The following is a 15,047-nucleotide window of genomic DNA, read 5'->3' on the forward strand; positions in this document are numbered from 1 at the left end:
TAAATTTTATTTCTTCAAATTCGAACGGATAAATATGCAATATATCTACAAAAATTCAATCGAAAATGTTGTGGTGAAATTACTGTAATATAAAAGAGGTAGACAAAAAAGCACATACTTATATGATAATAATTTATTCAAAAGATGGTGGCTTGCCGCTACAGCGGTTATACATTGGATACAAGACGCGTAGATATAATTATTAGTCGAAAAAAGGATAACAAGATTTTGATCTCGTTCGCATATTTATTCAAAATTGAATTTAATATACCAAAAACTCTGCGCAGGCATAGAAAGAAAAGGCGCATCTATCTTTTAATTACCGAGTCCCAATTATAGAAACAAAGTAATTGCTCGTATAAAAGAAATACAAAATAAAGGTAAACGCAAGGAGTTAAGAAGCAAAAGGGCGGTGTTGTTCTTGTTGTACAGGAAACAGGATGAGGATGAGGAAGATGAGGTAATAGATTGGAGAAAGAGAATAAGAGTGGGGAGTGTACGATGACAATTAGGTCTCTCGTATCTAATTCTCGTCGACCTCAGCTTCCTGCTCTTCGTCGAATTCTGCATCTTCGTCGGCGGTGGCTTCTTGATATTGTTGATATTCCGAAACAAGATCATTCATATTCGATTCGGCTTCAGTGAATTCCATTTCGTCCATACCTTCGCCAGTATACCAATGAAGGAAAGCCTTTCTCCTGAACATAGCTGTGAACTGTTCGGAGATACGCTTGAACAATTCCTGAATGGCAGTAGAATTGCCGATGAAGGTGGCAGACATCTTGAGACCACGAGGTGGGATGTCGCAGACGGCGGTCTTTACGTTGTTTGGAATCCATTCGACGAAGTACGAGCTGTTCTTGTTCTGGATGTTGAGCATTTGTTCGTCAACTTCCTTCATCGACATCCTACCACGGAAGATGGCGGCAACGGTGAGATACCTTCCATGTCGTGGATCGCAAGCGGCCATCATGTTCTTCGCGTCGAACATCTGTTGGGTGAGTTCAGGTACAGAGAGGGCTCTGTACTGTTGGCTTCCTCTGGACGTAAGAGGTGCAAAACCTGGCATGAAGAAATGTAGACGTGGGAAGGGTACCATATTCACAGCCAATTTCCTCAGATCAGCATTCAGTTGACCTGGGAACCTAAGGCAGGTGGTGACACCAGACATCGTGAGGGAGACGAGATGGTTCAAGTCGCCATAGGTAGGTGTCGAGAGTTTCAAGGTACGGAAGCAAATGTCATAAAGGGCTTCATTATCGATACAGTAGGTCTCATCGGTATTCTCAACCAGTTGATGAACAGAGAGAGTGGCATTGTAGGGTTCAACGACGGTGTCCGATACCTTAGGCGATGGTACGACCGAGTACGTGTTCATAATTCTGTCGGGATATTCTTCACGGATCTTGGAGATGAGCAGGGTACCCATACCGGATCCGGTGCCACCACCGAGTGAATGGGTAAGTTGGAATCCTTGAAGGCAGTCGCAGCTTTCAGCCTCCTTTCTGACTACGTCCAAAACCGAATCGACGAGTTCGGCACCCTCGGTATAGTGACCCTTCGCCCAGTTATTGCCAGCGCCGGATTGACCGAAAACGAAGTTGTCAGGTCTGAAGATTTGTCCGAAAGGTCCAGATCGTACGGAATCCATAGTACCCGGCTCAAGATCGACGAGGATGGCCCTGGGTACGTATTTACCACCCGATGCCTCATTGTAATAAACGTTGATTCTCTCTAATTGAAGATCAGAGTCACCATGATAGGTACCGGTCGGGTCAATGCCATGCTCGTCGCTGATGATTTCCCAAAACTAAAAGGAAAAAAAGAAAAGTATAACAAATCTGAATTAATACGAATTCTATTATTCATAATTTAATGAAAATATAGAATAAGGTAAAATATTGCTAAGCTCATCACGTGATCATCCTTTTAAGCCTGCATAGAAACGAGGAGAGGAAGTTTCGTGCTAACTACAGCTTTCTCCTAGCAATTATCTCGGCATCCGTTTTCAGTCTTCCGTAATATCGAACGCGACCACGGACGAAGGAAGTTCAATGACTCCCCTCTTCCCCACCTTTCTCTCCGATTCTTTCTCTTTTGTTTCTAAGCGAATAGCTACCACGTAATTAGCCGTGATAAAACGCGTTCCCCGAGATCGTTCTTTGTTAAAATCCATCATCGCTTCTCTCCCGAATCAAATACAATATCCTCGAATTGGAGCTAACAAACATCAAAGAACCTCGAAAGCTCGTCGGCAACTATGTCGACACGCTTGATGTCTTCCTAGTTCATATTACTCCTCCACAGGAAAAGAAGACCCACTTGTACGTTCTTATATCGGGAAAAGGGAAAGAAGATAATATATGTGCTAACTCAGTGAAACACGGCTTCTGTCTTTTCGATTTTTTCTTCTCGCTTTGCATTTCTTACAAACCGTTAACTTTTTTTCTTTTTTTTTTTTTGTTTTAACTAGGTCATTTCTCAATCATGAAATTCAAAAATAGAATATATCCTTGACAACGACGAATTATGTACAAGATATTATAAAAAGTAAAATTGTTTTAATATTCATTCTCCTAATATCAATTTAATTTTGGCCTTGCTTGAAAATCTTTATTTAAAGATATTTTAAATATTATTTATAATTAATTAATTAATATAGGATTACCCTAAATTTATATATTTATTTTTAATATAATGATAATCTTGTAATCTGTTAAATTGACACATTTTCAAATCAATGTGAAGATGTCACATTTGAAAGACAACGTTAATGAACCAATGAAAATATTTGTAATAATATCACAAAAATGATTAGACATTGTTGGCAAGGGACCCACCAGACAGACAGACAGACAGACAGACAGATAGCTAGCTGGCTAGCTAGCCAACCAACCAACCAACCAACCAACCAACCAACCAGCCAGCCAGGCAACTCTTCTCTATTTCTCCCCACTTTCGTCGGTTCAAAGACCTCGACGGTATATTTCTGGAAATCGACGTGCGTGGAACGCGACGCACGAGAGGAACGTGAACGTCGCGATTCTCTGAGAGTAATGTTAGAGAGATACGATATCGTTTCTCTGCTTCAATAACAATAGCATAGCTGCTACCAAGAAACATGTTATCATAGGTCTGGTCGAACCTTTTTTTCTTTATTTTAATATTGTGAACTAAGGTAGACTTATCAAGTGCAAAGATTAATTTCTAATAGAGAGAAATAAGAATTAATGTTATATTTGTTCATTTGATTTCTATAAATTTATATACATAGACAATATGTATGATACAACATATTGATTCTAATATATTATCGATGATTTTGAATTTATAACTCGTCCAATTTTATACGATCAATTATAGCTTTAAGACAATATATTATTTCATATATATTATATATTTATTGATAATCATTAACAGTAGTCTAATAATAAATATCAAATTGATTCATCCTATTTTCTTTGATATTTTAATTTCCTAAAAGATCGAAAAATGTTAACTCATCAAATTGTTTCTATAATCTTTATATCTTATCTCTTTTATTGAATATAGATATAAAATCTTAACAATACTATCTCACGAATATCAATCACATTGTCCTATTTGTCATATACTTTTTAAATCTATTACTTTTACCCTTATATCGAAATTATAAACATGTATATATATATATATATTACAGTACATTGATGTATGTGTGTATATACCAGTGTATTGTAATATACAACATACATATATATATATATTTATACTCGATGACCATCAACCAAACACGCAATTCGACATTCTATTCCGCGTTCGAATAACATCTGATCGACGTTACACCGCAAAAGTGGTTTGTATATCGATGAAACGATGTTGAACGGATAACTCATAAGGAGCAGAATTGCATGAAAGGAATGGAGCCAGGTCTTACGTAAGCGACCCTAAGACGGCGACTAGGTGCCCTTAACCGACTCGGAGTGTAGGCGATAGAGATTGCATATAGACAGACAAACAGACAGAGGGAGAGAGGGAGGAGAGAAAGAGAGAGAGAGAGAGAGAAAATGAGCCTCGTTTGCCTTCGAAGACGTCCTACATGGAAACACGACGAGTGTATTAAGTGGTGACCATATAAGAACATCATTGGTGGGAAGCTGAGATCAGTCAAGTCTACTACCTTCTCTTTCTCTTTCTCTCTTTCTCTCTCTCTCTCTCTCTGTCTCTCTTTCTTGACTCCCACCTGAAAATCGCTGGCCGAGATATATACATACATGTATATAAGCCCGGTTAGTAGCAAATATCGTTGATAGAAAGGAGAGGGAAGGGAAACAAAGAAAGAGGGAGAGAGAGAGAGAGAGAGAGAGAGAGAGAGAGAGAGAGAGAGAGAGAGGAGTCACCAATGTCATCGCTATATATAGAAATGATGACCGTAAAACCGACATGGGTGAACAATTACCATAAGCATGATCGAAAAACATTTTATGCATTACGTACATACATAGATAAATGTATGTATGTATGTTTTACCACTTGTTTATTACATGTATATACGTATAAGATCTATGTATAGTTATTTCCGAAAGCTTTTCGTAACTTATTGCCTCGATTCGCTTCAATCGCTATCTCTCCCAGAAATATGTGTCACTCCATCGAGCAGAACCAACCACGTTTGTTGTGTTGGCTCTTGCGGTTTACCCGCATGAACGAAATATTCTTTTCTCTTTCTTTTTTCTTTTTCTTTTTCTTTTAACATCAATCCGATAATATTTATTTTTATATTACTTCATAAGTAAACTAGAAAAGAAAAAGATATTAAAAGATCGATTATTTGTTTGAAGTAAAAGTTTTATTTATCTTTTAACGATGAATTAATTTAAATTAAAATTTTTAGACATCCATTTAATTTCATTTAAAGGAAAATATTTATTTATCAATTAACGTAAATGGATTTCAAAAAAGATAACGATGTAATCGAAGATATTTCTTCTTTATCGAAATCTCGAAGAACCACTTAGTAATGGAAACACACGATGTGGTGTGTGTGTGTGTTTAATACACTCAATATTACAATTGTCTTTACGATTTAAAGCGAAAGCCTTGTGAAAGAGCTTAGAAAAATCTTTTCGTGCTTCCGCTTAGAAAGTCGTTCTCGTCAAATGACAGACATCATTTAGGAACGTTGCCAGATGGGAAGCGAGAGGATTCTTGACCCAGGAAACTCGTGAATGAGGACAGAATCTTTGTTGTTGTGAAATAGCGATTTAAACTTTTTTTTTTTCCACCAGTGCTTTCAAATCCGGCCTTTTCATATCAAATACGAAATGGAGTTTCATCGACCATTTCTATCTCACCACTAGGATAAATGTGTGGTTTGACATTTATGAAATGTTATGCAAGTCAATATGGAGTTCTATAAAAGCTGCGGTCGTGTCTATAAATAGAGATAAATCTAACACGTTTTTTCATCTTTTTCCTCTTACGGATATATATATATATATATATATATATTTTAATTCTAATCAAAGTCAATAATAATGTACATTGTTGTTATTTTATGTAACTTCGTCATATTCAAATAAATTTCAACGTCGGCAATGTTGCATCAAAACTATTTAAATTATTGACCTATTTTCTAATAATTTTTCTCGAAATAATTTACAGTTTCGATAACGTTGCATATTCTTCAATGTCTTTTTTTTTGTTCCTTACAAATATATATATATATATAGGACGTCCGAAATCTTAAAAAAGAAAATATATATAAAATTTGTATCAAAAAAGAATTTAAAAAATCGATATTAATAATATCAAATGTCTATTGGAATTTTTATAACAAAATTACGAAATAAATGAGACAAAGTAACGATTATTTAATATTAAGATTATTAAATTAATTTATATAGGACAAGCATCTAATTAATGATTATATTTAACTGTGAATAGTTATGTAATGATAAATTTGTAGTAACCTTAAACAAATATTTAAAAAATATTTGACACTTGGAATCGAAAGTGTAGTACATAGATACGAATTTATTGTGTCGGAATTTGATCACTATTTATATAAAGTTTTCAAGATATTTATAAATGTTATCACATAAAATTTGTATATAAACATAAACGAACTGAGTATTGAAGTTTGATAGTTGCTATTATAGTCTTAGGTAGTATAGTTCCATTGTAAATCAGAAATGGGGGAAAAAGGGTCTAAGGTAAATATATTGTACATTTTATAATTTTAAAGAAAATAAATCCTTAGGGTTGTTTTGTTATAATGGAATTGATGCGTTTATTAGTTTTGCCAATGAAAAAAAGAGAACTAAGAGGGGCTAAGTAAAGAATAGTCTAAGTACAAGTAAGGGATTATGACGGGTAAGGATTATTATATGGAATATAATGGTATAACAGAAAGACCCCTCCGAAACTTTTATGAACAGCTGTTCCCAGGTCCATAAATTTTACATCTAAAAATCGATCCGTTTGAGATACAAAGGAGAAGGGTCTAATAGACTACTACTGGAAAATATTACAAAGAAGTTTACATGTATATTACGGCATCACCTTTTTTCCTTACACAAATTAGAAAAATAAATAAATAAAGAAGAAATATATATTCGTTTTTTTCCATCTCATTTATTTTGTTATTTCATTATAAACATTTCAATAGATACTTGATAATTACGATTTCAATTATATATATATATATATATATATATATATATATTTATTTTTTCCATAATTATATCCAATATTGATCAAGATATCAAGTTGTTCTACATTTTTATAAAAAAGAAAAAGAAGAAAAAAAAAAAGAAACTAATATTTGAGAAATATAAAATAATATTTCATTATTGAAGTTATAAACACGTCCCAATATGTATACATAATTCGTATTTTAAATAAATAAATAAATAAATATATTATCATATAAATAGATATATGGTAAATATCTACATAAATAGATATATGCTACATATATATGTATAAAAATTAAGTAAAAAATTAAATCGAAAGAAATTTCAAAATCAAATGAAAAATTATTAAATTATATTTTATCATAAACGATGATGAAAGAACACGTAGTTGATTATCGTCCTTAATGACCTCTTCTTCGTTAACAGCTATACCGAAAACTAAATTCGAGTTTATCGATCGACTGACAAGCGAATGTTTCGAGAACGTTTCTACGTGATAAAAAGAAATATTACGAGAGTTCTTCATAAAAACTAGGGCGCTCGAGAGAAAAACAAAAAGAATAAAAAAAAAAAAAAAGAAAAAAACTGGAGATATCAATGGATCTCTAGCGTTGAAAGTTCAATGAAGTTCCGATAATTACACAATTTCATTCGAAATTGATCCAAACTCTCAAACAATATGAACATTAACTTTCTCGTTTAAGATATCGTTCGTGACTTATCATAACAACTCATAGAAACTAAGCAATCGACGAAGTTTAGAACTTCGATAAATTAATCAAATTAACTCATTAAACGAAAACGCTGATAATTGTTTCATCATTATATTTTCAAAATATTATGAAAAATTATTATCTTCCTTTATGACGGGGTCAATGTTCAAAGATAGATATAGATATAGAGAATTGGATCGATCAAAATGGGATGATAGTGTATTGTGTGCTTCTAAGATATAGGAGTATACATTCTCTTGCGCTTGCTCGAATTCCACGCCCTCGAATTATGTCCTTCACCGAAATTCATCTTCTACGAAGAAGGAAGAAAATTTTAATACAATACCTTCGTTAAAATATTCTGTTACTAAGTACTCTCTTCTTTTCCTCAATTCTTTAGATTAAATGTTCTTTTCTATTTTTTTTTTTTTTTTTTTTTTAACTATAGATATTTCTTTTGCAATTTTCGCTTCTCTCGCAAGAAAATATTTACATCCTAAATTATTAATTTATAAATGTTTATAATCATATTATTTCATGATTATTTGTACGGGAAATATTAATTTAATGAAAGGTATATTTATTTTCATTCATATCATAAATTACTTTTTAAACTGATTTCTTTCATATGAAACCATAATCGATCAGTATGTTTATTAAAAATTTCAAGAAAATTTATCCTGATTCTAATCTCTGAAAAATATTACGTTAGACGAAGAATTTTTTGATTCTTGAAATTTGAAAAAGTAAATCTCGTTGAAAAGCTTTTAGAGTGTACGTTCACGATCGATACACCTGGCCGTAACCAGGAGGGTCGTTGGCAACGTGGGGCAGCTCAAAACGGGGCGAGGCTGTCGTTTCAAAGGAAAGAGGGGGGAGAGAGAGAGAGAGAGAGAGAGAGAGAGAGAGAGAGAGAGAGAGAGAGAGAGAGAAAATGGCGAGAGGACGAGTTTCTTCGCTTTATTTGGCTGAGACTCGGTGTCCTTGGCAAGTGAGAAGATTTATAGTCAATGACTATACAAGCCAATGCTGATTGCACAAGATTCTCTCGTTCCATTTTTTTCACAACTTTTTCCATTTATTTTTACGTTATGTACCTAACTTTCTTAAATATTCTTTCTAATATTCTTTCTAGATGAAAAATCGATATTGGCCGCGAATACGAGGAGGACATTGACTCGATAAAGCGGCCTTGAAAGCTATGGGAGCGAAACGATGATCGACCAATTCGTCCCAGTCGATGAGTTCGACGTCTTTTTTCTCTTTTTTTATTTCTTTTTTTTTTTTTTTTTTTTTTTTCTATTAAACAACGATCCTAATCTTCTAATCGATTTCGACGATATATCGTCGCGGTTTCAATCTCATAACATTGATATTTTACCTTTCTTTTTTCTATTTTGATAACAGATCATGGATTTATCTTTTTTCTCCCTCTCTCTCTCTCTTTTTCCTTTTTCATGAACATAATACTAAATAAGTTATATTATCCTACGACATAATATCATGACAAATACTCATAAGAACAAGACTTAATTACATAGATATCGCGTTACTTCATCGGTGAGTCGCGTGTCATTCTATAATACAAAAGAAAGACACTCGGTAATATCCCAGTGTAATTCAAGATGAATTTTTATTACGTTATTTTCTTTACGATTGTAAAGAAAAGACAGAAGTAGAAAACTAAGCGAAAATTACTGAATTCCAGGAAGTGGACGAATCGTTCTCTCTTTCTCTCTCTCTCCCTCTTTTTCTTTGGTACATTTTGGTAGACACCCACCACGCCTAAGAATAATTTTTGAGGGAGCGAGAAAGCAAGAAAAGAGAGGACGACGGTAGCCTCGACGAACTCGCAGCTGCCTTAAAAAAGAAAAAAAAGAAATAGAATAAAGAAATTTAAATATAAAAGGATTTGAAAAAATTTTCGATAAAGTTTCAGCTGTTCGCATTTGTTGTTTTTTCTTTTTTTCCTTTTTTTGCCTTGTCGATAAAAATCAACTCATTTGTTTTTTCTTTACGATCGATAAAAGTGTCGACTCCAAAACGAAATTTTATTTATCAAAGATTTTAACATTACGTATCGATAATGTAAATTGACTAGAATTTATGGCAACCTTTCAAGACCATACCATAATTGTATCGATCCGACAATTTAACGAGAATACCAATAGAAAATTTTGATCAAGAAAAATTATCCCGTTTGATTATTGCATGAAAAACAAACGAATGAAAACGTGAGGACCACAAATATTCCTTTCTACTGAAGACCTAAACGAAATAATTATTAAACTGAAACAACTCTGTCTCGTTGAAAGGAGAAAAAAAAAGAAACTCAAGAAAACAACGCCAGATTCAACATTATTGCTTAACGAACACAAGTAGTGAATAAAAAAAGAAAGGGAGGGGGGAGAGAGAGAGAGAGAGAGAGAGAGAGAGAGAGAGAAAGAGAGAGAGAGAGAGAGAGAGAGAAATGCTTGAAAAGAGGAGAACAAAGGGAGATATTCGTCGAGAAAAAGAAATTAAAAGAAAATCTTCAACGGTCTCCCCTCTAAGGAAAGAAAAAGAAGTAGTACGGGCGTGGGAGCAAGCGAGAGAGAGAAAGAGAGAAGACGAAGGATGCGCGCGCAACCGTTCGATGCCGGCGCTGTTCGGAGAGAACGAATTCCTACGAGCGAGGACGAGCCACACCCAGACTCCCAATGTTTCTTGATTTTGTTTTCTTTTTATTAATTTCTTTTCTCCTCCTTTATTTTTTCCTCTTTGAAAACTTTTAAAAAAAGCGTCGATATATTCCTACTCTTAAATATCCATGCAAAGATGAAGTCTATACGTTAAGTAACGCCGAAAAATGGCGTCACTGACGCGTGGACGCCGTTCGAAAAGTGCAGGATTGATGAGAGGTGGGAAGGGTGAGAAGGAAAAAAAACCGTTAGAAACTTATGCCGGCCGGCCGGCCGGCAAGCAAGACAGCAACGCAGCTAGCAGCCTGCCTGGCAAGCAAGCGGTGTTCCTATTCGTCGTCGCCATGACAGGTCTTCGACCGTTGTAGACTAAAGGTGCCGCCTATGATATTGACTCGATTTCTCTGAACGCATCCTTTGTCGTTTCAATCATCTTCGAACGCGTTCCCTCAATATGATATAACAAGTACAATACAATAGAAATTAACTTTTCGAAGTTGTTAAATCAATACGTTCAGAAATTACAAGTTCCACGCATTCTTAATGCGAACATGGCGACCGCGCCAATTCCTAGCTTTTTTTCTCTCCCCTCTTTCTTTCTTTCTCACTCCCTCTCTCTTTCTCTCTCTCTCTCTCTCTCTCTTTCTTTTTCTTTCTTACACATTGTCGTAACTACTTTGAATTTAACTTGTGAATCACTTATTTTACAACATGTAATTTCCTGTCCTTTTTTTCTCAATTAAACGAAACGAATAACGATTTAAAATAAATGCAAGCATGTATATAGGAGCATATATATATATATATATATAGAGAGAGAGAGAGAGAAAGAGAGAAAGAGAGAGAAAGACAGATTAAGAAATGTTTGTCTTATTTTCCACCTTCTACATACCTTTGCGCCAATTTGGTTTCCGCACTGGCCAGCCTGAATGTGTACGATTTCCCTCATGTTTGCTGTAGGGGTGATGTACCTTACGGACGTCCGCTTGAATTCGATATATATGTAATATTACGTGTGGCGTTATCGATAACGACGGCAACGTACTGCGGCGAAGAGTGATGCACAATCTGTGTGACGCGTCACGAGAGCCCAGAAACGAATAATGCGCTGGTAGCGGCGTCCGTTAGAGATTTTCAAGCCTCCGTAAAGTAAATGGTGGGGAGAGGAGAGACGCATGCGAGCTCGCTTCCTATTGGTCGACGCCCATTTGCTAGATCGTTCTCCCCACTATTATGCGATGAGAACGCGATGCGGCGGCGACGCGCAACGTTGCCACTTTTTCTTCCTCTTCATCGTCGTCGGCGCCTTCTCGCCTCTGCGACGCGTCTCTCTTTCTCTTTCTCTTTCTCTTTCTCTCTTTTCTTTTTCATTGCATGTTTCTCTCTCTCTTTCATTCGTGCCTTGGCTGTCGTTGATTCGCCAAGAGGCCCGGCCGATCCTGCGTGCTCGCTTGGCGCATCGACGTCGATCGTCTTCCTCACCATCTTTCTGAGGTTAGGAACGGCCGGAAGAGGGCTGGCTTGATTCGATGCGGAAGCGATTCCGTCGATGCGACGGAACGAACAATTTCAGTACTCCTTTTTTCTATTCAACAATTTTAGTTCATACTTTGTATGATGTATCGTATAATATGGATATATGTACATATAAATATATATGCAGTTATATTCATATATGAAATTCTCTCTCTCTCTCTCTCTTTCTCTCTCTCTCTCTCTCTCTCTCTCTCTCTCTCTCTCTCTCTCTTTGTATATACATATGTAATACGTGGTTGCGAGAGGAAACGTGTGTAGGTCGTCTATTCGTGGATTCGTCGAACGTGTATCTGGCCGCGTTTACTCTACCACTTCCTATAGATGCGATTACTTCGCCAAGTATTTTAAGTGGCTCTTGGGATGCATTCTGATGGTATGGAATGTTCCTTCGAGAACAACTTGCTGGACCATCGAATAAATTTTTACCGAGTAAATATGAAAGCCTTTCATCTTGGTTAAGAGAGCCTAGATATTGTTTCAATCAAATTCTTATCTTACGAACGATGAATTTTTCCAAGGTAAATTTATCTATCGAATTAAAAATACGAATTGAATGCATATATAGAGATATGTATATTAAAGGCGAATGGTATGCCAAGATTTGTGCTATTTCAAGTACAGGTAATGTGCATAACGAACGCGTATATGCTTTTTTAAGATATTTGTATAAATGCAAGGGAGATATATATAACAAAATGAAAATTCAAACTCAACGATATTCTCCTGGCGAGAATATTTTTTCTCTTGTTTTGTTTTTTTCTTTCGAAATAAGAATTATCACAGTTAAGACACTTATCTCGAACGAATTAATCTTGTACCATGTCCTTACTATCTTGAGTTCGTACGCGTCGAGATCGTCCGATTTGCATCCGATTCTTCACGTCTCATGTAATATACATGGATACATACATACATATGCACATACATACATATATTCCACGCTTCGTTTTCGATACGATCGGAGATGCGACGATCGAATTTCAATATGCTATATTCTTTTCAGTCGAGAAAGTTAATACTCTCAATGTTAGTTTTGCAATACAACATCTTTGAATTTCATTCATTTATTTATCGAGTAACTACTATCTTCTCGCAATGAATTATCAACAGATTTGTCTACGTCTCTCGAATCTAAACACTTCGAATTCTCGGTATATAAGTGAAAAGAAAATTTTCATTTTTTTGTAATATTCAACTTTCTACTAGAAAGAAAAAGAGAGAGATAGAGAGATGATATAAAATAAATGATCGTATGATAAATGTTTATATATAATATAAATAGTCTCTTTAAAAACTTATATAATAGCCATTTATCTTTTTCGAATGATCCACTCCGTATCATTGTGGCTATCTTAAGTCAAATGTAACATGTTCGTAAGCGCAAATCCTCTTAAGAAATTTCTCTGTTTGTTTGTTCATACCTACATATTCGAATGATTACGTAAAATCTTTCTTGCATGGAGGGTAAATGATTTGTTCATTGATGACAAAGAAATGTGGAAGATATTTAAAATCTAGCAAATCTTCTTTTGAATCGGCTAAAAAGATTTGGGTTACTTATTCTGCATTTTTTTATTTTTTTTTTTTTTTTACTACATTTATACTCTTAGATTAGATTTAATTTTTCCTGTTTAGTTTTTATTTTTATCATGTTTATTCTATATAAAACGATTATATGTATATATGTTTCTAAAGATTTTTGAAAAAATAAGATTTAATCAATTTTTTGATTAATATTATTTTATATATATATATATATATATATATATATATATAATTATTATTATATATTTAGATTTATACATAGATGTAGATTAAAAGTAAATTTAACACGTTAAAAGTCAATAGGAATTATGGGTAACTTAATTTTACAAATTTTAAGACGTTTTTAAGAATTTTTCTTTGTAATATTTAAAAGATTAAAAGTATATGTCATAAAATAAAATAAAATCTAATATGAAAATTATTACTATGAATTCTTTTTTATCTTTAATTTACAAAATGTTATAAATGTTATTATAGATGATTATATTGATTTGTGCAAAATTAGTTAGAAAATTAATTATATATTAATATAAATAAATATATGTAGGTAAATATATAAACCTTGTTATTATGGAATTTTTTATTTCACAAATTCAATATGAAACTGTTTCTTTTCTTTCCATTCATTAACATTCTTAATTAGCGGTTATAAATTTAACAAGTAGAATCGATTTATCGTTGAAATCAGAGTTGATTTGACGTTGGTGAAACATGCTTAGACTCGTTTTTTCAGAAACAACAAATCTTTTACCGTTGTAGAACGACTAGACTAATCTCGTAGCAAGCCGTTTAAGAGTTCTGATACTATATATGTACCGTTGTTGAATAGTTCGCGGGGAGTAATGACTCAGACGATTGCGTTTTATAAGTCAGACCCTTCGACAACTTTTAAAAGGTGCACAAGTTCTCGTCCTCGTTGCTATTTCCATCAAAGAGAAACGCAAAACCGAGCGTTAATTGCTGCCGGTGATTACGAGCTCCTAGCCAGCACATGAAAATTATTAATTAAGTAGGTACTCTTTAACGCTACGACTCTCCTCTTCTGGCTCTAACATATTTTTGCTCTTTCGAATACCCACAAATGTTGAAAGCAAATGAGAAAAGCAATTTTAATTAATAATTAAAAAATTCTCTTTGAATTTGTTGAATAAAACAAGAAAGTAATAAAATATTGAAAGGAAAATTTAAATTGGGAAATCTTACTGGGCAGTAAGATAAATTAATTTTTTATTTTAAATTGTAAAACGATTTTTCTGATTTTTATATTTAATTACGAACAATTAAATCAATTTTTAATTCGTTGAATTATCTAAAGTATACGATTTAATAGAGGTAAAATAAATTTATTCTTAATTTTTTATAAATATCTGAAGTAAGAGAGTTGTATATGAATATATGAAGTAATGGAATTTAACGTAATTTAGTTGGAGAATGAAGGAAAGGCATTGTACCGTGATAACAACGTTCTTTCGTCATTGAGTATATTCGACTGTCACGCGGAGACAATACATATGTATACGTATCGCATCACCGACCACGACCAAGAATAGCCAAACGGCGTTTATGAGACCGGACGTAAAACTATATTATGAGCTCCACCCTTCTCAAGAATTTACATTTCATTTGACCTCTTTTTTTTTTCCCTTATCAACCAAATCTTAATATTTATTTTAAAATGAAAAACTAAAAGAAATTCTCTCTAAATTACAAGATTAATAGAAATAAAAATAATTAAGATTAATTCAAATAAAAATTATTAATAAGTTAATTTAATAATAAAAATTAGTTTCACTCTTCGACTTAAAATTTATATCGAAAGCAACGATGAAACATTTATTTTTCGTTAAAATTATACTGCATATTTCCATTGAACCGAATTTCATTTATCGACTCGT

The 15,047-nt window shown here is 33.7% G+C and overlaps 1 protein-coding gene across 1 annotated transcript; it reads right to left on the reverse strand.

Annotated features, from left to right (window-relative positions):
* Positions 1–118: 118 nt before the first annotated feature.
* On the reverse strand, positions 119–11,192 carry LOC124951509 (tubulin beta-1 chain). Its single transcript, XM_047504357.1, has 2 exons — positions 10,964–11,192; positions 119–1,810 (listed from the first exon to the last, which is right to left on the reverse strand). The coding sequence occupies exons 1-2, from the start codon at positions 11,018–11,020 to the stop codon at positions 524–526; spliced, it is 1,344 nt and encodes a 447-aa protein (XP_047360313.1). The 5' UTR covers positions 11,021–11,192; the 3' UTR covers positions 119–523.
* Positions 11,193–15,047: the final 3,855 nt, after the last annotated feature.

The sequence above is a fragment of the Vespa velutina genome, chromosome 1, assembly GCF_912470025.1.
Source record: "Vespa velutina chromosome 1, iVesVel2.1, whole genome shotgun sequence".
Classification (NCBI taxonomy): Eukaryota; Metazoa; Arthropoda; class Insecta; order Hymenoptera; family Vespidae; genus Vespa; species Vespa velutina.

Coding starts and splice junctions, on each gene's coding strand:
- LOC124951509 (XM_047504357.1), bottom strand. CDS start 11,020: ATGAGGGAAATCGTACACATTCAGGCTGGCCAGTGCGGAAACCAAATT. Junction 1,811..10,963: donor GAAACCAAATTGGCGCAAAG/GTATGTAGAAGG, acceptor TTTTCCTTTTAG/TTTTGGGAAATCATCAGCGA.